Below are 24,082 nucleotides of genomic sequence, written 5' to 3' on the forward strand. Positions count from 1 at the left end.
GAGGGGAGAATCAGACAGGATAGCGAGGGGAGCATCAGACAGGATAGCGAGGGGAGCATCAGACAGGATAGCGAGGGGAGCATCAGACAGGATAGCGAGGGGAGCATCAGACAGGATAACGAGGGGAGCATCAGACAGGATAGCAAGGGGAGCATCAGACAGGATAGCGAGGGGAGAATCAGACAGGATAGCGAGAGCAGCTTCAAACACTAACCGCTGCTGTTCAGTAAACACACCATGCTACGGTATGGTGCAGTACGCTGCGCTGCAGTAGGTTAGAGGCTGTTTTCATCAACGGCACCTGATGGCTGTCATTATGAGTGAGCAAAAGTGTGTGTGGTGGGAGGTAGGTGTGTGTGTGTGTGTGTGGTGGGAAGTAGGTGCGTGTACATGGGTCTTAGCCTGAATAAGTGTGTACGTGTGTGTGTGTGTCTTATTTAGCCTGAATAATGATACACACAAGCAAAGGATTTTGCTTACAGTAGTACAAAAAAATGGTTCTGTCACAATAAAGGACATTACAATAGGTGAACACTTACACAGCAGAATGAGCCATTGTGATCCAACACAAACATTACTCTCTCTGTGTAGAACCAAAACAATGACCTTTACTACTGGTTACCTAAACCAAGTCCAATCCAACAAGTCTAACAAATCATATTTACAAATCTCTCTTCTTCCACATACAAACTCTAGCCTTGTAGTACATACATCCACAAACCAGCTGTATATCATTCGCCATGAACCAGCTGTACATCATTCGCCATGAACCAGCTGTACATCATTCACCATGAACCAGCTGTACATCATTCACCATGAACCAGCTGTACATCATTCACCATGAACCAGCTGTACATCATTCACCATGAACCAGCTGTACATCATTCACCATGAACCAGCTGTACATCATTCACCATGAACCAGCTGTACATCATTCACCATGAACCAGCTGTACATCATTCACCATGAACCAGCTGTACATCATTCACCATGAACCAGCTGTACATCATTCACCATGAACCAGCTGTACATCATTCACCATGAACCAGCTGTACATCATTCACCATGAACCAGCTGTACATCATTCACCATGAATCAACTCAAACCAGATGTATATCATTCACCATGAACCAGCTGTACATCATTCACCATGAATCAACTCAAACCAGATGTATATCATTCACCATGAACCAACTCAAACAAATGTGCAACTCCCTCTCCTTCCACCCCCCTTTAACAAAGAACAAAGTTGCCTCCCGAGAGGCGCGGGGATCTAAGGCACTGCATCTCAGTCCTAGAGGCGTCACTAGAGAACCTGGTTCGATCCTGGGCTGTATCACAACCGGGCTTGATCGGGAGTCCCATAGGGCAGTGCACAATTGTCCCAGCGTCATCCGGGTTAGGTGAGGATTTGGCCGTCATTGTAAAATAATAATTTGTTCCTAACTGCCTAGTTAAATAAAGGTTAAAAGAGGTAAAATAACAAGAACAGCAGAGTGGTTTGCCTGTGCGTCACAACAATAGCTTGTTCCCCAGTCAGTGGATGTTTGGCATCTGACCTCCACTACGTTGTATTGATTAGGACACACCATTCAACAAAGTTTTGCAATGGAAAATATAAATTCACATTTGTTATTGGACAAGTTCAGGTAATCCCTCCCTGTTTCAGTCCATTGTCTTCCATTTGGTGCATAACGAACACAATTCTGCTCATAAATGAACATACCTCTGCTCTGTCTGGGGGGTAGCTAATGAAGACAAGCAGACTGGAGCCTCACCCACGGGTGGAAATACAAGCAGACTGGAGCCTCACCCACGAGAGGAAATACAAGCAGACTGGAGTCTCACCCACGGGTGGAAATACAAGCAGACTGGAGCCTCACCCACGAGAGGAAATACAAGCAGACTGGTCCCTCACCCACGAGAGGAAATACAAGCAGACTGGAGCCTCACCCACGAGAGGAAATACAAGCAGACTGGAGCCTCACCCACGGGAGGAAATACAAGCAGACTGGATCCTCACCCACGGGTGGAAATACAAGCAGACTGGAGCCTCACCCACGAGAGGAAATACAAGCAGACTGGAGCCTCACCCACGAGAGGAAATACAAGCAGACTGGATCCTCACCCACGAGAGGAAATACAAGCAGACTGGAGCCTCACCCACGGGTGGAAATACAAGCAGACTGGAGCCTCACCCACGAGAGGAAATACAAGCAGACTGGAGCCTCACCCACGAGAGGAAATACAAGCAGACTGGAGCCTCACCCACGAGAGGAAATACAAGCAGACTGGAGCCTCACCCACGAGAGGAAATACAAGCAGACTGGTCCCTCACCCACGAGAGGAAATACAAGCAGACTGGAGCCTCACCCACGAGAGGAAAACAAGCAGACTGGAGCCTCACCCACGAGAGGAAATACAAGCAGACTGGAGCCTCACCCACGAGAGGAAATACAAGCAGACTGGTCCCTCACCCACGAGAGGAAAACAAGCAGACTGGAGCCTCACCCACGAGAGGAAAACAAGCAGACTGGAGCCTCACCCACGAGAGGAAAACAAGCAGACTGGAGCCTCACCCACGAGAGGAAATACAAGCAGACTGGAGCCTCACCCACGAGAGGAAAACAAGCAGACTGGAGCCTCACCCACGAGAGGAAATACAAGCAGACTGGAGCCTCACCCACGAGAGGAAATACAAGCAGACTGGAGCCTCACCCACGAGAGGAAAACAAGCAGACTGGAGCCTCACCCACGAGAGGAAAACAAGCAGAAACCACTACTAAAGGACACCAATAAGAAGAAGAGACTTGCTTAGGCCAAGAAACACGAGTAACGGATATTAGACCGGTGGAAATCTATCCTTCGGTCTGATGAGTCCAAATTTGATTTTTGCTTCCAACCGCCATGTCTTCGTGAGACGCACAGTAGGTGAACGGATGATCTCCGCATGTGTGGTTCCCACCGTGAAGCATGGAGGAGGAGGTGCGATTGTGTGGGGGTGCTTTGCTGATGACACTGTCAGTGATTTATTTAGAATTAAAGGCACACTTAACTAGCATGGCTACCACAACATTCTGCAGCGATACGCCATCCCATCTGGTTTGCGCTTAGTGGGACTATCATTTGTTTTTCAAGAGGACAATGACCCAACACACCTCCAGGCTGTGTAAGGGCTATTTGATCAAGAAGGAGAGTGATGGAATGCTGCATCAGATGACCTGGCCTCCACAATCACCTGACCTCAACCTAATTGAGATGGTTTGGGAAGAGTTGGACCGCAGAGTGAAGGAAAAGCAGCCAACTCCTTCAAGACTGTTGGAAAAGCATTCCAAGTGAAACTGGTTGAGATAATGTCAAGAGTGTGCAAAGCTGTCAAGGCAAAGGGTGGCTACTTTGAAGAATCTAAAATATGCTTTGATTTGTTTAACACTATTTTGATGTCTTCACTATTAATCTACAATGTAGAAAATAGTAAAATAAAGACAAATCCTTGAATGAGTAGGTGTCCAAACTTTTGACTGGTGCTGTATATACACACACACATGCTGACCGCTTGCAGTACCTCCACGCAGGCCCAATGTTGAATATACCTGGTCTAGTAGTTAAGAATGCTAAGTGACCATGAAGCAGAAATAGTTAAACCTTGTATATTTATGGATTGATTAACTTTATCAAGTTACTAAATGAAGCATTGTGTCAACAGGTTTCTTAGAATGTTGTGGGAAAACATCCCAGAGTTGACTAGAATCTAAATATCTATTACTTTTAGATAAAGTAACTGAGCAACTGCACTACAAGAGTTTACTGCCATACCCGTTTCCCAGTTGGGTCTATCAGACAGCAGACTTCAGCTGCTGGAGGGCATGTGCTCACTATGTTCATGTGTGAGATGAATTCTAGGAAGGATTGCTGGTGAACTGCAGTAATTACTGAATGCTTGCCATTCCTAGAATGTGCAGCAGTGAGCAGTGGGACTGGGGATGTAAGCTGAGACATCCCACATAATGACATCTCTGGAGACGTACTACACTGACGGTTGCCAAGCTCTAACGTTACTGACACCACAGCCAACCTGCATAAGTGGCACAATTCCTCAACCACCCCACCCCTCCCCCCTCCCCGCTCCCCCATTCCCACCTCCTTTCCCAGGAACACTGAAAACTCCCAGACGTCCACAAACATTCCGCTCCGGAATCCTGTGTGAATTCCGACATCATCCATTATGGCATTGCCACTTCCCGGCCTATGACCTTTATTCTCATTGGGAGGCTTTTCCTAGTTATACGTAGCAATACCCCAAACACATATCATTGATTCTTTCACATCATTCAATCAAACAAGGCTTAGCATTTTCTTAACTTTTATAATTGTGGTTGGTGAGGCAGTTCCACCTAAAGTTCTCTTCGAACACCATCCATTCACACCCCGTCATTCATACCTGGATTTAAATAATAAGATATACAGTATATACCATACAGTCTAGTATCTACCAATACACCTGTCATGTTTTTTTTAGTACCTCCAGATACACACTCAACACACCTAAACCTGCTCTACCAGTCCATAGACAGCCAAGAATATATAGGCTACATCACACCAGACCTGCATTTGAGAGAGTGTAATATGTAATCTGACTGACGTCAGCCAGTCCAGTGTCTACTGCAACCTGGAGTGTTGCTCTTACAGCCCTCAGCCAGACCAGTGTCTACTGCAACCTGGAGTGTTGCTCTTACAGCCCTCAGCCAGACCAGTGTCTACTGCAACCTGGAGTGTTGCTCTTACAGCCCTCAGCCAGACCAGTGTCTACTGCAACCTGGAGTGTTGCTCTAACAGCCCTCAGCCAGTCCAGTGTCTACTGCAACCTGGAGTGTTGCTCTTACAGCCCTCAGCCAGACCAGTGTCTACTGCAACCTGGAGTGTTGCTCTTACAGCCCTCAGCCAGTCCAGTGTCTACTGCAACCTGGAGTGTTGCTCTAACAGCCCTCAGCCAGTCCAGTGTCTACTGCAACCTGGAGTGTTGCTCTAACAGCCCTCAGCCAGACCAGTGACAGCATTGTGATCAAGACAATGATCCAAAACACACAAAGTCTACATGAAAATGGCTAAAAATCTACAAATTAAATCCAGACCAAATCCGAATTGAGATGTTGTGGCAGGACTTAAAATGACTTAAAACCCATAAATGTCACAGAGTTCCAGCAGTTCTACATGGAAGAGTGGGACAAAATATCTAACAAAGGGAAATTATTTCATGTTCTTAAGCAAATAGTGAAAATAATCCAGAGTCCTCTATACAGTATATTCCCTCTATGTCCTCCAGCTTGCTCCCAGTCCTCTTTACGTCCTCCAGCCTGCTCCCAGTGTCCTCTAAGCCCTCTGTGTCCTCCAGCCTGCTTCCAGTGTCCTCAAGGTGCTCTGTGTCCTCTAGGTGCTCTGTGTCATCCAGCCTGCTCCCAGTCCCTGTTACATCCTCCAGCCTGATCCCAGTGTCCTCAAAGTCCTCTGTGTCCTCCAGCCTGCTCCCAGTCCCCTTTAATTTCTCCAGCCTGATCCCAGTGTCCTCTAGGTCATCTGTGTCCTCCAGCCTGCTCCCAGTGTCCTCTAGGTCCTCTGTGTCCTCCAGCCTGATCCCAGTGTCCTCTAGGTCCTCTGTGTCCTCCAGCCTGATCCCAGTGTCCTCTAGGTGCTCTGTGTCCTCCAGCCTGATCCCAGTGTCCTCTAGGTCCTCTGTGTCCTCCAGCCTGATCCCAGTGTCCTCTAGGTCATCTGTGTCCTCCAGCCTGATCCCAGTGTCCTCTAGGTGCTCTGTGTCCTCCAGCCTGATCTCAGTGCACTTTACATCATCCAGCCTGCTCCCAGTGTCCTCTAGGTCCTCTGTGTCCTCCAGCCTGATCCCAGTGTCCTCTAGGTGCTCTGTGTCCTCCAGCCTGATCCCAGTGCCCTCTAGGTCCTCCAGCCTGATCCTAGTGTCCTCTAGGTGCTCTGTGTCCTCCAGCATGCTCCCAGTGTCCTCTAGGTCATTTGTGTCCTCCAGCCTGATCCCAGTCCACTTTACATCCTCCAGCCTGCTCCCAGTGTCCTCTAGGTGCTGTGTCCTGCAGCCTGATCCCAGTGTCCTCTATGTCCTCCAGCCTGCTCCCAGTCCCCTTTACTTCTTCCAGCCTGCTCCCAGTGTCCTCTAGGTGCTCTGTGTCCTCCAGCCTGATCCCAGTGTCCTCTAGGTGCTCTGTGTCCTCCAGCCTGATCCTAGTGTCCTCTAGGTGCTCTGTGTCCTCCAGCCTGATCCTAGTGTCCTCTAGGTCATTTGTGTCCTCCAGCCTGATCCCAGTCCACTTTATGTCCTCCAGCCTGATCCTAGTGTCCTCTAGGTCATCTGTGTCCTCCAGCCTGCTCCCAGTCCCCTTTACGTCCTCCAGCCTGCTCCCAGTCCCCTTTACATCCTCCAGCCTGCTCCCAGTGTCCTCTAGGTGCTGTGTCCTGCAGCCTGATCCCAGTGTCCTCTATGTCCTCCAGCCTGCTCCGTGTCCTTTACATCCTCCAGCCTGATCCCAGTGTCCTCTAGGTGCTCTGTGTCCTCCAGCCTGCTCCCAGTTCCCTTTACATCCTCCAGCCTGATCCCAGTGCCCCCTAGGTCATCAGTGTCCTCCAGCCTGCTCCCAGTGTTCTCTAGGTCCTCTGTGTCCTCTAGCCTGTTCCCAGTTCCCTTTACGTCCTCCAGCCTGATCCAGTGTCCTCTAGGTGCTCTGTGTCCTCTAGCCTGATCCCAGTGTCCTTTACTTCCTCCAGCCTGATCCCAGTGTCCTCTAGGTGCTCTGCGTCCTCCAGCCTGATCCTAGTGTCCTCTAGGTCATTTGTGTCCTCCAGCCTGATCCCAGTCCACTTTATGTCCTCCAGCCTGATCCCAGTGTCCTCTAGGTCATCTGTGTCCTCGAGCTTGCTCCCAGTGTCCTCTAGGTGCTCTGTGTCCTCCAGCCTGCTCTCAGTGTCCCTCCGTGTAACCCAGAATAATGGTAATAATACACATGAAAATGGCTAAAAATCTACAAATTAAATCCAGACCAAATCCGAATTGAGATGTTGTGGCAGGACTTAAAATGACTTAAAACCCACAAATGTCACAGAGTTACAGCAGTTCTACATGGAAGAGTGGGACAAAATATCTAACAAAGGGAAATTATTTCATGTTCTTAAGCAAATAGTGAAAATAATCCAGAGTCCTCTATACAGTATATTCCCTCTATGTCCTCCAGCTTGCTCCCAGTCCTCTTTACGTCCTCCAGCCTGCTCCCAGTGTCCTCTAGGTCCTCTGTGTCCTCCAGCCTGCTTCCAGTGTCCTCAAGGTGCTCTGTGTCCTCTAGGTGCTCTGTGTCATCCAGCCTGCTCCCAGTCCCTGTTACATCCTCCAGCCTGATCCCAGTGTCCTCTAGGTCCTCTGTGTCATCCAGCCTGCTCCCAGTCCCCGTTACATCCTCCAGCCTGATCCCAGTGTCCTCTAGGTCCTCTGTGTCCTCCAGCCTGATCCCAGTCCCCTTTAATTTCTCCAGCCTGATCCCAGTGTCCTCTAGGTCATCTGTGTCCTCCAGCCTGATCTCAGTGCACTTTACATCATCCAGCCTGCTCCCAGTGTCCTCTAGGTCATCTGTGTCCTCCAGCCTGATCCCAGTGTCCTCTAGGTGCTCTGTGTCCTCCAGCCTGATCCCAGTGCCCTCTAGGTCCTCCAGCCTGATCCCAGTGTCCTCTAGGTGCTCTGTGTCCTCCAGCCTGATCCCAGTGCCCTCTAGGTCCTCCAGCCTGATCCCAGTGTCCTCTAGGTGCTCTGTGTCCTCCAGCATGCTCCCAGTGTCCTCTAGGTTATCTGTGTCCTCCAGCCTGATCCTAGTGTCCTCTAGGTCATTTGTGTCCTCCAGCCTGATCCCAGTCCACTTTACATCCTCCAGCCTGCTCCCAGTGTCCTCTAGGTGCTGTGTCCTGCAGCCTGATCCCAGTGTCCTCTATGTCCTCCAGCCTGCTCCCAGTGTCCTTTACGTCCTCCAGCCTGCTCCCAGTTCCCTTTACGTCCACCAGCCTGCTCCCAGTGTCCTCTAGGTGCTGTGTCCTGCAGCCTGATCCCAGTGTCCTCTATGTCCTCCAGCCTGCTCCGTGTCCTTTACATCCTCCAGCCTGATCCCAGTGTCCTCTAGGTCATCAGTGTCCTCCAGCCTGCTCCCAGTGTTCTCTAGGTCCTCTGTGTCCTCTAGCCTGTTCCCAGTTCCCTTTATGTCCTCCAGCCTGATCCAGTGTCCTCTAGGTGCTCTGTGTCCTCCAGCCTGTTCCCAGTGTCCTTTACTTCCTCCAGGCTGATCCCAGTGTCCTCAAGGTGCTCTGTGTCCTCCAGCCTGCTCCCAGTGTCCTCCAGCCTGCTTCCAGTGTCCTCTAGGTGCTCTGTGTCCTCCAGCCTGCTCCCAGTGTCCTCTAGGTGCTCTGTGTCCTCCAGCCTTCTCTCAGTCCCCTTTACTTCTTCCAGCCTGCTCCCAGTGTCCTCTAGGTGCTCTGTGTCCTCCAGCCTGATCCCAGTGTCCTCTAGGTGCTCTGTGTCCTCCAGCCTGATCCTAGTGTCCTCTAGGTGCTCTGTGTCCTCCAGCCTGATCCTAGTGTCCTCTAGGTCATTTGTGTCCTCCAGCCTGATCCCAGTCCACTTTATGTCCTCCAGCCTGATCCCAGTGTCCTCTAGGTGCTGTGTCCTCCAGCTTGATCCCAGTGTCCTCTAGGTCATCTGTGTCCTCCAGCCTGCTCCCAGTCCCCTTTACGTCCTCCAGCCTGCTCCCAGTGCCCCCTAGGTCATCTGTGTCCTCCAGCCTGATCCAAGTGTCCTCTAGGTCATCAGTGTCCTCCAGCCTGCTCCCAGTCCCCTTTACATCCTCCAGCCTGCTCCCAGTGTCCTCTAGGTGCTGTGTCCTGCAGCCTGATCCCAGTGTCCTCTATGTCCTCCAGCCTGCTCCGTGTCCTTTACATCCTCCAGCCTGATCCCAGTGTCCTCTAGGTGCTCTGTGTCCTCCAGCCTGCTCCCAGTTCCCTTTACATCCTCCAGCCTGATCCCAGTGCCCCCTAGGTCATCAGTGTCCTCCAGCCTGCTCCCAGTGTTCTCTAGGTCCTCTGTGTCCTCTAGCCTGTTCCCAGTTCCCTTTATGTCCTCCAGCCTGATCCAGTGTCCTCTAGGTGCTCTGTGTCCTCTAGCCTGATCCCAGTGTCCTCTATGTCCTCCAGCCTGCTCCCAGTGTCCTTTACTTCCTCCAGCCTGATCCCAGTGTCCTCTAGGTGCTCTGCGTCCTCCAGCCTGATCCTAGTGTCCTCTAGGTCATTTGTGTCCTCCAGCCTGATCCCAGTCCACTTTATGTCCTCCAGCCTGATCCCAGTGTCCTCTAGGTGCTCTGTGTCCTCCAGCTTGCTCCCAGTGTCCTCTAGGTGCTCTGTGTCCTCCAGCCTGCTCTCAGTGTCCCTCCGTGTAACCCAGAATAATGGTAATAATACACAGTATAGGAATGTGTGCCTGCCTACCTTCCTCCCTCCGTCACTATTTAACAGCCCTACAGTTTGTGGAGATGTTAGATTGTCTTGCTCCATGGGGAGTACCAGGCTGGCACATGCCAGTGGTGTGTGTGTGGGGGGGGTATAGGTGGGGGTGGCAGGCTCCCTGTTGTGTGACCGTGGATGAACAGTAGAAGTGGGGGGTGCATTCTACACCTCTGCTCATCTCACTCTCTCTCGGGGGCATGTGCGAGTGACAGTTTCTGTAATGTCACTCCTCTGCAGAGAAGAGAGAAGCCTGACAGACTCGAGGTCGTCAACAAAAGGCTACACTGTTTTTTTTTATTTGCCCCTAAAATATTTTTGTAAAAAAATCTTACATTTCTTTCTTTTTTGGGTATTTTTTATACATTAATAATCACCAGGAATTCAGCTAAAATGACTTTAGTTTAGGAAATGTGTTCCCAAGTATTCCCACATCGTGTATTAATGTAATCAAGGTATAATTATTTTCTGGGCCCCAGACCACAGCTGAATCTAGTTCCCTAGCCCTCATCTAGAGGAAGACCGCGGCTGTCGCTGCAGACACCACAGAGCCTCCTGCTGAAGTGCAGCAAAATAGATAGACTACTCACTGGAACCCAGAGGGATATGTGTGTGTGTGTGTGTGTGTGTGTGTGTACACACAGTACATTCAGAAAGTATTCAGACCCAGCAACTTTTTCCACATTTTGTTACATTGCAGCCTCTAAAAATAGATTCAATTGTTTTTTCTGAATACTTTTTCAGAATGCACTGTATCTACACAGATGGCTGGATATAGGATGTCACCATGGAAACCAGATAAACACATCTTGCATCACTGAGATACTAAGAGGGGGAGGACTCGCAGGGAGGGAGGGAGGGAGGCAGGAAGGCAGGCAGGCAGAGAAGCAGCTCTTTCTCCTCACACGAGCCCCCCCACCATGACATGTTACTGTATCGTCACTGGCTAGACGTAGGAATACGGAGGCAAATTACTAGCCCGGACCCAGATCTGTTTTGTACTGTCTTTCACAACACCTACGGTCATTGTTTGACATGACATCAACTAGAAGTTGGCTATACAGCAGAAACAGATCTGGGACCAGGTTATGATAGGCTAAATGCTGTACTGTCTTGGTGGCTTTTCTGGTAATTGATTTCATACTAACCGTTCATCTAAACCCTCCATTCTGCACTCACTGTTTCGCCGGTCTGTGTTTTGACCACTTCTGCTTTCTCTACCGGACAAGCCCCAGTTTATTACCGCGTCTGTCTGCGTTTTCTGGTTCCTATGGAAACGGTCTGAGCCATTGTGACAGACCTCCTCCGCTGATGGAAATTGGAACTCTGAGGTGAAGCAGGTGTTACCGGAATCATCTTCCCCCCTTCGTTGTTTTCCAATTACCCAGAGTACTATGCTGTGCTGTGGGATTGATGGACAGATGGAGGGGCCTTCTGAATAAGGATGCTTTGTTATCGCAGTGAATTACTGGTTGAGGATATATCCACATAGCATGTGTGACACACCCAGTCACAGAGAGACAAGCAAGTCTGTTCCAATATCCACACTAGAAATAATGTCCAGGCTATAAGTGGTACTGTTAGAGTGGATATAAGAAGATATCCAATATTATAGTATGTAGATTAGATGGCTACATAGTTGAGCAGAGGTGGAATGTCCGTGTGTGTGTGTGTGTGCACGGGACAAACACCCTAAACGGTTCTCCAGGTGGAGGTGTGTTAGTGTAGTGGTAGACAGGTGGAGGTGTGTTAGTGGACGGTGGAGGTGTGTTAGTGTAGTGGTAGACAGGTGGAGGTGTGTTAGTGTAGTGGTAGACAGGTGGAGGTGTGTTAGTGTAGTGGTAGACAGGTGGAGGTGTGTTAGTGGACGGTGGAGGTGTGTTAGTGTAGTGGTAGACAGGTGGAGGTGTGTTAGTGTAGTGGTAGACAGGTGGAGGTGTGTTAGTGTAGTGGTAGACAGGTGGAGGTGTGTTAGTGGACGGTGGAGGTGTGTTAGTGGACGGTGGAGGTGTGTTAGTGGACGGTGGAGGTGTGTTAGTGGACGGTGGAGGTGTGTTAGTGGACGGTGGAGGTGTGTTAGTGGACGGTGGAGGTGTGTTAGTGGACGGTGGAGGTGTGTTAGTGTAGTGGTAGACAGGTGGAGGTGTGTTAGTGTAGTGGTAGACAGGTGGAGGTGTGTTAGTGTAGTGGTAGACAGGTGGAGGTGTGTTAGTGTAGTGGTAGACAGGTGGAGGTGTGTTAGTGTAGTGGTAGACAGGTGGAGGTGTGTTAGTGTAGTAGTAGACAGGTGGAGGTGTGTTAGTGTAGTAGTAGACAGGTGGAGGTGTGTTAGTGTAGTGGTAGACAGGTGGAGGTGTGTTAGTGTAGTAGTAGACAGGTGGAGGTGTGTTAGTGTAGTGGTAGACAGGTGGAGGTGTGTTAGTGTAGTAGTAGACAGGTGGAGGTGTGTTAGTGTAGTGGTAGACAGGTGGAGGTGTGTTAGTGTAGTGGTAGACAGGTGGAGGTGTGTTAGTGTAGTGGTAGACAGGTGGAGGTGTGTTAGTGTAGTGGTAGACAGGTGGAGGTGTGTTAGTGTAGTGGTAGACAGGTGGAGGTGTGTTAGTGTAGTGGTAGAAGACAGGTGGAGGTGTGTTAGTGTAGTGGTAGACAGGTGAAGGTGTGTTAGTGTAGTGGTAGTAGACAGGTGGAGGTGTGTTAGTGTAGTGGTAGACAGGTGGAGGTGTGTTAGCGTAGTGGTAGAAGACAGGTGGAGGTGTGTTAGCGTAGTGGTAGACAGGTGGAGGTGTGTTAGTGTAGTGGTAGACAGGTGGAGGTGTGTTAGTGTAGTGGTAGACAGGTGGAGGTGTGTTAGTGTATGGTGACGGTGGAGGTGTGTTAGCGTAGTGGTAGACAGGTGGAGGTGTGTTAGTGTAGTGGTAGACAGGTGGAGGTGTGTTAGTGTAGTGGTAGACAGGTGGAGGTGTGTTAGTGTAGTGGTAGACAGGTGGAGGTGTGTTAGTGGACGGTGGATGTGTGTTAGTGGACGGTGGAGGTGTGTTAGTGTAGTGGTAGACAGGTGGAGGTGTGTTAGTGTAGTGGTAGACAGGTGGAGGTGTGTTAGTGTAGTGGTAGACAGGTGGAGGTGTGTTAGTGTAGTGGTAGACAGGTGGAGGTGTGTTAGTGTAGTGGTAGACAGGTGGAGGTGTGTTAGTGTAGTGGTAGACAGGTGGAGATGTGTTAGTGGACGGTGGAGGTGTGTTAGTGGACGGTGGAGGTGTGTTAGTGGACGGTGGAGGAGTGTTAGTGGACGGTGGAGGAGTGTTAGTGTAGTGGTAGACAGGTGGCTGTGTGTTAGTGGACGGTGGAGGTGTGTTAGTGTAGTGGTAGACAGGTGGAGGTGTGTTAGTGTAGTGGTAGAAGACAGGTGGAGGTGTGTTAGTGTAGTGGTAGACAGGTGGCTGTGTGTTAGTGGACGGTGGAGGTGTGTTAGTGTAGTGGTAGACAAGTGGAGGTGTGTTAGTGTAGTGGTAGACAGGTGGAGGTGTGTTAGTGGACGGTGGAGGTGTGTTAGAGGACGGTGGAGGTGTGTTAGTGTAGTGGTAGACAGGTGGAGGTGTGTTAGTGTAGTGGTAGTAGACAGGTGGAGGTGTGTTAGTGTAGTGGTAGAAGACAGGTGGAGGTGTGTTAGTGTAGTGGTAGAAGACAGGTGGAGGTGTGTTAGTGTAGTGGTAGACAGGTGGAGGTGTGTTAGTGTAGTGGTAGTAGACAGGTGGAGGTGTGTTAGTGTAGTGGTAGACAGGTGGAGGTGTGTTAGTGTAGTGGTAGACAGGTGGAGGTGTGTTAGTGTAGTGGTAGACAGGTGGAGGTGTGTTAGTGTAGTGGTAGACAGGTGGAGGTGTGTTAGTGTAGTGGTAGACAGGTGGAGGTGTGTTAGTGTAGTGGTAGACAGGTGGAGGTGTGTTAGTGTAGTGGTAGACAGGTGGAGGTGTGTTAGTGTAGTGGTAGACAGGTGGAGGTGTGTTAGTGTAGTGGTAGACAGGTGGAGGTGTGTTAGTGTAGTGGTAGACAGGTGGAGGTGTGTTAGTGTAGTGGTAGTAGACAGGTGGAGGTGCGTTAGTGTAGTGGTAGTAGACAGGTGGAGGTGCGTTATTGTAGTGGTAGACAGGTGGAGGTGTGTTAGTGTAGTGGTAGACAGGTGGAGGTGTGTTAGTGTAGTGGTAGTAGACAGGTGGAGGTGTGTTAGTGTAGTGGTAGTAGACAGGTGGAGGTGTGTTAGTGTAGTGGTAGACAGGTGGAGGTGTGTTAGTGTAGTGGTAGACAGGTGGAGGTGTGTTATTGTAGTGGTAGACAGGTGGAGGTGTGTTAGTGTAGTGGTAGACAGGTGGAGGTGTGTTAGTGTAGTGGTAGTAGACAGGTGGAGGTGTGTTAGTGTAGTGGTAGTAGACAGGTGGAGGTGTGTTAGTGTAGTGGTAGTAGACAGGTGGAGGTGTGTTAGTGTAGTGGTAGACAGGTGGAGGTGTGTTAGTGTAGTGGTAGACAGGTGGAGGTGTGTTAGTGTAGTGGTAGACAGGTGGAGGTGTGTTAGTGTAGTAGTAGACAGGTGGAGGTGTGTTAGTGTAGTGGTAGACAGGTGGAGGTGTGTTAGTGTAGTAGTAGACAGGTGGAGGTGTGTTAGTGTAGTGGTAGACAGGTGGAGGTGTGTTAGTGTAGTGGTAGACAGGTGGAGGTGTGTTAGTGTAGTGGTAGACAGGTGGAGATGTGTTAGTGTAGTGGTAGACAGGTGGAGGTGTGTTAGTGTAGTGGTAGACAGGTGGAGGTGTGTTAGTGTAGTGGTAGAAGACAGGTGGAGGTGTGTTAGTGTAGTGGTAGACAGGTGAAGGTGTGTTAGTGTAGTGGTAGTAGACAGGTGGAGGTGTGTTAGCGTAGTGGTAGAAGACAGGTGGAGGTGTGTTAGCGTAGTGGTAGACAGGTGGAGGTGTGTTAGTGTAGTGGTAGACAGGTGGAGGTGTGTTAGTGTAGTTAGACAGGTGGAGGTGTGTTAGTGTAGTGGTAGACAGGTGGAGGTGTGTTAGTGTAGTGGTAGACAGGTGGAGGTGTGTTAGTGTAGTGGTAGTACAGGTGGAGGTGTGTTAGTGTAGTGGTAGACAGGTGGAGGTGTGTTAGTGTAGTGGTAGACAGGTGGAGGTGTGTTAGTGTAGTGGTAGACAGGTGGAGGTGTGTTAGTGTAGTGGTAGACAGGTGGAGGTGTGTTAGTGTAGTGGTAGACAGGTGGAGGTGTGTTAGTGTAGTGGTAGACAGGTGGAGGTGTGTTAGTGTAGTGGTAGACAGGTGGAGGTGTGTTAGTGTAGTGGTAGACAGGTGGAGGTGTGTTAGTGTAGTGGTAGTAGACAGGTGGAGGTGTGTTAGTGTAGTGGTAGACAGGTGGAGGTGTGTTAGTGTAGTGGTAGACAGGTGGAGGTGTGTTAGTGTAGTGGTAGACAGGTGGAGGTGTGTTAGTGTAGTGGTAGACAGGTGGAGGTGTGTTAGTGTAGTGGTAGTAGACAGGTGGAGGTGTGTTAGTGTAGTGGTAGTAGACAAGTGGAGGTGTGTTAGTGTAGTGGTAGACAGGTGGAGGTGTGTTAGTGTAGTGGTAGACAGGTGGAGGTGTGTTAGTGGAGTGGTTTAGAGGCGGTGGAGGTGTGTTAGTGTAGTGGTAGACAGGTGGAGGTGTGTTAGTGTAGTGGTAGTAGACAGGTGGAGGTGTGTTAGTGTAGTGGTAGAAACAGGTGGAGGTGTGTTAGTGTAGTGGTAGAAGACAGGTGGAGGTGTGTTAGTGTAGTGGTAGACAGGTGGAGGTGTGTTAGTGTAGTGGTAGTAGACAGGTGGAGGTGTGTTAGTGTAGTGGTAGACAGGTGGAGGTGTGTTAGTGTAGTGGTAGACAGGTGGAGGTGTGTTAGTGTAGTGGTAGACAGGTGGAGGTGTGTTAGTGTAGTGGTAGACAGGTGGAGGTGTGTTAGTGTAGTGGTAGACAGGTGGAGGTGTGTTAGTGTAGTGGTAGACAGGTGGAGGTGTGTTAGTGTAGTGGTAGTAGACAGGTGGAGGTGTGTTAGTGTAGTGGTAGTAGACAGGTGGAGGTGTGTTAGTGTAGTGGTAGACAGGTGGAGGTGTGTTAGTGTAGTGGTAGACAGGTGGAGGTGTGTTAGTGTAGTGGTAGACAGGTGGAGGTGTGTTAGTGTAGTGGTAGACAGGTGGAGGTGTGTTAGTGTAGTGGTAGTAGACAGGTGGAGGTGCGTTAGTGTAGTGGTAGTAGACAGGTGGAGGTGTGTTATTGTAGTGGTAGACAGGTGGAGGTGTGTTAGTGTAGTGGTAGACAGGTGGAGGTGTGTTAGTGTAGTGGTAGTAGACAGGTGGAGGTGTGTTAGTGTAGTGGTAGTAGACAGGTGGAGGTGTGTTAGTGTAGTGGTAGACAGGTGGAGGTGTGTTAGTGTAGTGGTAGACAGGTGGAGGTGTGTTATTGTAGTGGTAGACAGGTGGAGGTGTGTTAGTGTAGTGGTAGACAGGTGGAGGTGTGTTAGTGTAGTGGTAGTAGACAGGTGGAGGTGTGTTAGTGTAGTGGTAGTAGACAGGTGGAGGTGTGTTAGTGTAGTGGTAGACAGGTGGAGGTGTGTTAGTGTAGTGGTAGACAGGTGGAGGTGTGTTAGTGTAGTGGTAGACAGGTGGAGGTGCGTTAGTGTAGTGGTAGTAGACAGGTGGAGGTGCGTTAGTGTAGTGGTAGTAGACAGGTGGAGGTGTGTTATTGTAGTGGTAGACAGGTGGAGGTGTGTTAGTGTAGTGGTAGACAGGTGGAGGTGTGTTAGTGTAGTGGTAGTAGACAGGTGGAGGTGTGTTAGTGTAGTGGTAGTAGACAGGTGGAGGTGTGTTAGTGTAGTGGTAGACAGGTGGAGGTGTGTTAGTGTAGTGGTAGACAGGTGGAGGTGTGTTATTGTAGTGGTAGACAGGTGGAGGTGTGTTAGTGTAGTGGTAGACAGGTGGAGGTGTGTTAGTGTAGTGGTAGTAGACAGGTGGAGGTGTGTTAGTGTAGTGGTAGTAGACAGGTGGAGGTGTGTTAGTGTAGTGGTAGACAGGTGGAGGTGTGTTAGTGTAGTGGTAGTAGACAGGTGGAGGTGTGTTAGTGTAGTGGTAGACAGGTGGAGGTGTGTTAGTGTAGTGGTAGACAGGTGGAGGTGTGTTAGTGTAGTGGTAGACAGGTGGAGGTGTGTTAGTGTAGTGGTAGACAGGTAGAGGTGTGTTATTGTAGTGGTAGACAGGTGGAGGTGTGTTAGTGTAGTGGTAGACAGGTGGAGGTGTGTTAGTGTTGGTAGTGACGGTGGAGGTGTGTTAGTGTAGTGGTAGACAGGTGGAGGTGTGTTAGTGTAGTGGTAGACAGGTGGAGGTGTGTTAGTGTAGTGGTAGACAGGTGGAGGTGTGTTATTGTAGTGGTAGTACAGGTGGAGGTGTGTTAGTGTAGTGGTAGACAGGTGGAGGTGTGTTAGTGTAGTGGTAGACAGGTGGAGGTGTGTTAGTGTAGTGGTAGTAGACAGGTGGAGGTGTGTTATTGTAGTGGTAGACAGGTGGAGGTGTGTTAGTGTAGTGGTAGACAGGTGGAGGTGTGTTAGTGTAGTGGTAGACAGGTGGAGGTGTGTTAGTGTAGTGGTAGTAGACAGGTGGAGGTGTGTTAGTGTAGTGGTAGACAGGTGGAGGTGTGTAGGGAACAGGGGACTCACCTCTCGAAGACAGGTGTATATAGGACAGACCAACACCCTAAACGGTTCTCCAGCGCTGGACCTCATGGTTCCAAAAACCTCACACAGGAAGGTGATGAATCCCAACCAAAGCTCCACGTCAGACGCCTGTAGCTCCACCCGACGACAAAAGTCCTTCTGCAGAGGACAGCGAGAGGGGTGAATACCATATTAGCATAACGTAAAATCAGGTTCTCCTCAGAAAAGTCCTTCAGCGAGAGGGGTGAATACCATATTAGCATAAGGTAAAATCAGGTTCTTCTCAGAGAAGTCCTTCAAAGGACAGCGAGAGGGGTGAATACCATTATAGCATAATGTAAAATCAGGTTCTCCTCAGAAAAGTACTTCAGAGGACAGCGAGAGCGGTGAATACAATATTAACACAATATAAAATCAGGTTCTCCCCGGATTTTTCACGACACATCAGTGACATGGCAGGAGATGTTTTGAAACAATTACTGCTTTGCATACAAGCCAGTGAATTCTATGTGTTACAGCTGGATGAGTCAACAGACGTGGCGGGCCTGGCACAGCTCCTGGTATATGTCTGTTACGTTTATGGGGGGTCAATTAAGGAAGACTTCCTCTTCTGCAAACCACTGACAACCAGGACAACAGAAGAGGATATTTTTAAAGTACTGGACAGCTTTGTGACATCAAATGGACTTTGGTGGTCAAGATGTGTTGGTGTCTGTACTGATGGCGCAAAAGCCAAGACAGGGAGACATAGCGGCGTGGTAACGAGCGTGAAAACAGTTGCTCCCGATGCCACTTGGGTACACCGCAGCATCCACCGAGAGGCTCTTGCTGCCAAGGGAATGCCTGACAGCTTGAAAGACGTTTTGGACACGACAGTGAAAATGGTTACCTTTGTTAAAGCAAGGCCCCTGAACTCTCATGTATTTTCTGCATTATGCAATGATATGGGCAGCGACCATGTAACGCTTTTACAACATACAGGAATGCGCTGGTTGTCAAGGGGCAAAGTATTGACCTTTTTTTTTTTTAATTGAGAGACGAGCTTAAAGTTCTTTACTGACTATAATTTTCACTTGTCTGACCGCTTGCATGATGACGAGTTTCTCACACGACTGGCCTATCTGGGTGATGTTATTTCACGCCTGAATGATCTGAATCTAGGATTACAGGGACTCTCCGCAACTATATTCAATGTGCGGGACAAAACTGAGGCTATGATTAAGAAGTTGGAGCTCTTCTCTGTCTGCATTAACAAGGACAACACACAGGTCTTTCCATCATTGTATGATTTTTTTGATTCCTCCATAGAAAGACACGGAGACAACAAACAGTGTCCTACAGTTGGTTAACAAATACCTCCTTGGCTTGTCTAGTCTGGAGCAAGACAGCCAGTCAGTCTTCTATAGAGCTCTTATACAGAGAGACAGAGAGAGAGAGCGAGAGAGAGAACCACGTCTGGCTGGGTTATAGGGTGGCATCCTTGGCTGTACAACTCAACGGAAGAATGTAATCCAAAACATGAATCCTGCTGAAAACTGCTGCTCCAAACATGATTCTGTTTGTCAATGAGGAGGTAGAAGTGATAATTGGTTATGACAGATCTCCTACACACAGCTGTATGGTACAGTACCAGTACAGTGGTGGGACAGTCAAATGCAGGTTTATAAAGTCCAAGTAATGTTCATGTCTTAGTGGGCAAAACATTTGCATAAAAATACTAACCGTTGTGGGTGTTGCATGTTAACAGAAGTGAACTAATGGATAATAACTACACTTTATATCAACTTGACAATGACAGAGTTCAGCACGAAACAATCTAATGTAAGAGTTCAACAATCTGTGCAGCGCCGTATAAAGATCTAAGGTTAATGGCCACTATGCATTTATACAGACATGACATAAGAAGGGAGATATAGATGCTTAACATTAAATTCCTCGCTCCTGTACGGAGAATTTTTTAAAATGAAATGTATGCATTCACTACTGTAAGTCGCTCTGGATAAGAGCGTATGCTAAATGAGTAAAATGTAAATGACAGAGAAACTGAGTGGGTGAGTTGAAGTCTCAGCGTAACTCTGTATCAAACACACACAAACACAGCTATGGAACGCATGAAACACGGGGGGGGGGGTTTACAACGTGACACCAGGGTGAGGAAACAAGCCTAGCACTCGCTTCCTAAAAGACAGGTACGGGCGCTTAGCACCTAGTCGACAAACCAAACCACCGCCTGGCTACACACAGACTGACTACTGTAGGGGGAGAGGAGAAGGGGAGAGGAGAAGGGGAGTGATTGGGAGAAGGAGGGTAGAGAGAGGGGTGAGAGGGGAGAGGAGAAGGGGAGTGATTGGGAGAAGGAGGGTAGAGAGGGGGGGAGTGAGAGGGGGAGAGGAGGGTAAAAAGGGAGTGGGAGGGGGGAGTGAGGGTAGAGAGGGGTAGTGGGGGGAGTGAGAAGGGGACAGGAGGGTAGAGAGGGAGAGGAGGGAGGGGGAGAGGAGAAGGGGAATGACTGGGAGAAGGGTAAAGGGGGAGTGAGAGGGTGAGAGGGGGAGTGAGGGTAGAGAGGGGTAGTGGGGGGGAAGAGGAGGGTAGAGAAGGGGAGTGAGAGGGAGAGAGGAGGAGAGGAGGGGAGAGAAGGGGGAGGGGAGAGAAGGGGGGCAGAGGGGGAAGAAGGGGGAGAGGAGAAGAGGAGTGATTGGGAGAAGGAGGGTAGAGAGGGGGAGTGAGGGGGGTTAAAGAGTGGAGATTTGGCATCATATCCATCAGTAACAAGCTATTTAAGGAGCCATACTCTGCTTAGATCTACAGCCCAAATGGCACCCATCACAAAGCCCTGACCTCAATCCCATAAAAAATGTGTGGTCAGAACTGAAAAAGTGTGTGCGAGCAAGGAGGCCTACAAACCTGACTCAGTTATACCAGCTCTGTCAGGAGGAATGGGCCAAAATTCACCCAACTTATGGGAAGCTTGTGGAAGGCTACCCAAAACATTTGACCCAAGTTAAACAATTTAAAGGCAATGCTACCAAATACTAATTGAGTGTATGTAAACTTCTGACCCACTGGGAATGTGATGAAAGAAATAAAAGCTGAAATAAATCACTCTCTAATATTATTTTGACATTTCACATTCTTAAAATAAAGTGGTGATCCTAACTGACCTAAGACAGGGAATATTTACTAGGATTAAATGTCAGGAAATGTGAAAAACTGAGTTTAAATGTATTTGTCTAAGGTGTATGTACACTTCCAACTCCAATTGTAGTAAAACAACAGAGAGTAAAACAACAGATGGTAACAATAGATTTTTAAACTTCTGACTTCAACTGTATCTTTCAGCACTTCACTTACAGTGCATTCTGAAAGTATTCAGACCCCTTGACCTTTTCCACATTTTGTTACGTTACAGCCTGATGATAAAATAGTTTTTTCCTTCATCAATCTACACACAATACCCCATAATGACAAAGCAAAAACAAGTTTTTAGAAATGTTTGCAAATTTATTGAAGAACCTTTGGCTGCGATAATAGCCTCGAGTCTTCTTGGGTATGACGATACAAGCTTGGCACTAGAGGTCGACCGATTAATCGGCATTACCGATTAATTAGTGCCGATTTCAAGTTTTCATAACAATCGGTAATCGGCATTTTTGGATGCCGATTATGGCCGATTACATTGCAATCCACAAGGAGACTGCGTGGCAGGCTGATCACCTGTTACGTGAGTGCAGCAAGGAGTCAAGGGAAGTTGCTAGCTAGCATTAAACTTATCTTCTAAAAAACAATCAATCTTAACATAATCACTAGTTAACTACACATGGTTGATGATATTACTAGTTTAACTAGTTTGTCCTGCGTTGCAAATAATCAAAGCAGTGCCTTATCATCGAATCACAGCCCACTTGCCAAACGGCTGATGATTTAACAAGCGCATTCGCGAAAAAAGCACTGTTGTTGCATCAATGTACCTAACCATAAACATCAATGCCTTTCTTAAAATCAATACACAAGTATCTATTTTTTTAACCTGCATACTTAGTTAAACGAAATCAATGTTAGCAGGCAATATTAACTAGGGAAATTGTGCCTGGCTCGTTGCGAACTGTGTGAAGACCATTTCTTCCAAACAACGACCGTAATTAATTTGCCAGAGTTTTACATAATTATGACATAACACTGGAGGTTGTGCAATGTAACAGCAATATTTAGACTTATTGATGCCACCCGTTCGATAAAATACGGAACGTTTCCGTATTTCACTGAAAGAATAAATGTTTTGTTTTCGAAATGATAGTTTCCGAATTTGACCATATTAATGACCTAAGGCTCGTATTTCTGTGTGTTTATTATAATTAAGTCCATGATTTGATAATTGATATAGCAGTCTGACTGAGCGGTGGTAGGCAGTAGCAGGCTCGTAAGCATTCATTCAAACAGCACTTTCCTGTGTTTTCCAGCAGCTCTTAGCAATGCTTGAAGCACAGCGCTGTTTATGACTTCAAGCCTATCAACTCCCGAGATTAGGCTGGCAATACTAAAGTGCCTATAAGAACATCCAATAGTCAAAGGTATATGATATACAAATGGTATAGAGAGAAATAGTCCTATAAATCCTATAATAACTACAACCTAAAACTTCTTAACTGGGAATATTGAAGAACTATTGAACCACCAGCTATCATGTGTTCTCATGTTCTGAGCAAGGAACTTAAACATTAGCTTTCTTACATGGCACATATTGCATTTTTACTTTCTTTTCCAACACTGTGTTTTTGCATTATTTAAACCAAATTGAACATGTTTCATTATTTATTTGAGACTAAATTGATTTTTATTTATGTATTATATAAGTTAAAGTAAAAGTGTTAATTCAGTATTGCTGTAATTGTCATTATCACAAATATATAAAAATCGTCCGATTAATCGGTATCTGTTTTTTTTTGGTCTTCCAATAATCGGTATCGGCGTTGAAAAATCATAATCGGTCGACCTCTACGTTGCACACCTGTATTTGGGGAGTTTCTCCCATTCTTCTCTGCAGATCCTCTCAAGATCTGTCAGGTTGGATGGGGAGCGTCGCTGCACAGCTATTTTCAGGTCTCTCCAGGGATGTTCAATTGGGTTCAAGTCCGAGCTCTGGTTGGGCAACTAAAGGACATTCAGAGACATTCAGAGACTTGTCCCGAAGCCACTCCAGCTGTGTCTTGGCTGTGTGCTTTGGGTCGTTGTCCTGTTGGAAGGTGAACCTTCGCCCCAGTCTGATTTCCTGTGCGTTCGAGCACGTTTTCATCAAGGATATCTCTTGTTTTTTACTCCATTCATCTTTCCCTTGACCCTGACTAGTCTCCCAGTCCCTGCCGCTGCTACCACTATGCTTCACCGTAGGGAGGGTGCAAGGTTTCCTCCAGACATGACGCTTGGCATTTAGGGCAAAGAGTCCAATCTTGGTTTCATCAGACCAGAGAATCTTGTTTCTCATGGTCTGAGTCCTTAAGCTGCTTTCTGGCAAACTCCAAGTGGGCTGTCATGTGCCTTTTAGGAGTGGCATCCGTCTGGCCACTACCATAAAGGCCTGATTGGTGGAGTGCTGCAGAGATGGTTGTCCTTCTGGAAGGTTCTCCCATCTCCACAGAGAAACTCTGGAGCTCTGTTAGAGTGACCATTGGGTTCCTGATCACCTTCCTGATGAAGGCCCCTCTCCCCCGATTGCTCAGTTTGGCCGGGCGGCCAGCTCTAGCCTTGGTGGTTTAAAACTTCTTCCATTTAAGAATGATGGAGGTTCTTGGAGACCTTCAATGCCGCAGAAATGTTTTGGTACCCTTCCCCAGATCTATACCTCAACAGACAATTCGTTAGACCTCATGGCTTGGTTTTTGCTCTGACATGCACTGTTAGCTGTGGGACCTTATATAGACAGGTGTGTGTCTTTCCAAATTATGTCCAATCAATTGAATTTTGAAGAAGAAAATGAACGAGCGAGACAAACAGAGAGGAGGAGGAGAAGTGCGGTGACGAAGCAGGTGGGTTAACATTCTGCCTGGCACGTCATCCAGAGAGCTGGAAGGAAGGAAGGGGAGGGAGAGAGAGACAGAGAGAGAGACAGACAGAACCAAAGAGAGACAAAGAGAGAGAGAGTAAGAGAGAGAGAGGTCCCAGACTGTCTGCAATGGAGCGGCTATCAGGCTCCCAAAAAACAGAGGGAGAGAAGTCGTAACACCCAGGCAGGGAAGAAGGCGTTGGGCCAGAATGTAGACACCCAGGCAGGGAAGAAGGCGTTGGGCCAGAATGTAGACACCCAGGCAGGGAAGAAGGCGTTGGGCCAGAATGTAGACACCCAGGCAGGGAAGAAGGCGTTGGGCCAGAATGTAGACACCCAGGCAGGGAAGAAGGCGTTGGGCCAGAATGTAGACACCCAGGCAGGGAAGAAGGCGTTGGGCCAGAATGTAGACACCCAGGCAGGGAAGAAGGCGTTGGGCCAGAATGTAGACACCCAGGCAGGGAAGAAGGCGTTGGGCCAGAATGTAGACACCCAGGCAGGGAAGAAGGCGTTGGGCCAGAATGTAGACACCCAGGCAGGGAAGAAGGCGTTGGGCCAGAATGTAGACACCCAGGCAGGGAAGAAGGCGTTGGGCCAGAATGTAGACACCCAGGCAGGGAAGAAGGCGTTGGGCCAGAATGTAGACACCCAGGCAGGGAAGAAGGCGTTGGGCCAGAATGTAGACACCCAGGCAGGGAAGAAGGCGTTGGGCCAGAATGTAGACACCCAGGCAGGGAAGAAGGCGTTGGGCCAGAATGTAGACACCCAGGCAGGG

At 48.6% G+C, this 24,082-nt stretch overlaps 1 protein-coding gene across 1 annotated transcript in view; it reads right to left on the minus strand.

Moving 5' to 3' along the window:
* The window catches only part of ctif (CBP80/20-dependent translation initiation factor), a 179,628-nt gene that overhangs the window by 17,199 nt on the left and 138,347 nt on the right, over positions 1-24,082 (minus strand). The window contains exon 12 of the mRNA XM_045692788.1: positions 17,274-17,429. Within this exon, the coding sequence (XP_045548744.1) occupies positions 17,274-17,429 (156 nt within the window). The remainder of the gene's footprint in view (positions 1-17,273; positions 17,430-24,082) is intronic.

Source organism: Salmo salar, chromosome ssa13, assembly GCF_905237065.1.
Source record: "Salmo salar chromosome ssa13, Ssal_v3.1, whole genome shotgun sequence".
Classification (NCBI taxonomy): Eukaryota; Metazoa; Chordata; class Actinopteri; order Salmoniformes; family Salmonidae; genus Salmo; species Salmo salar.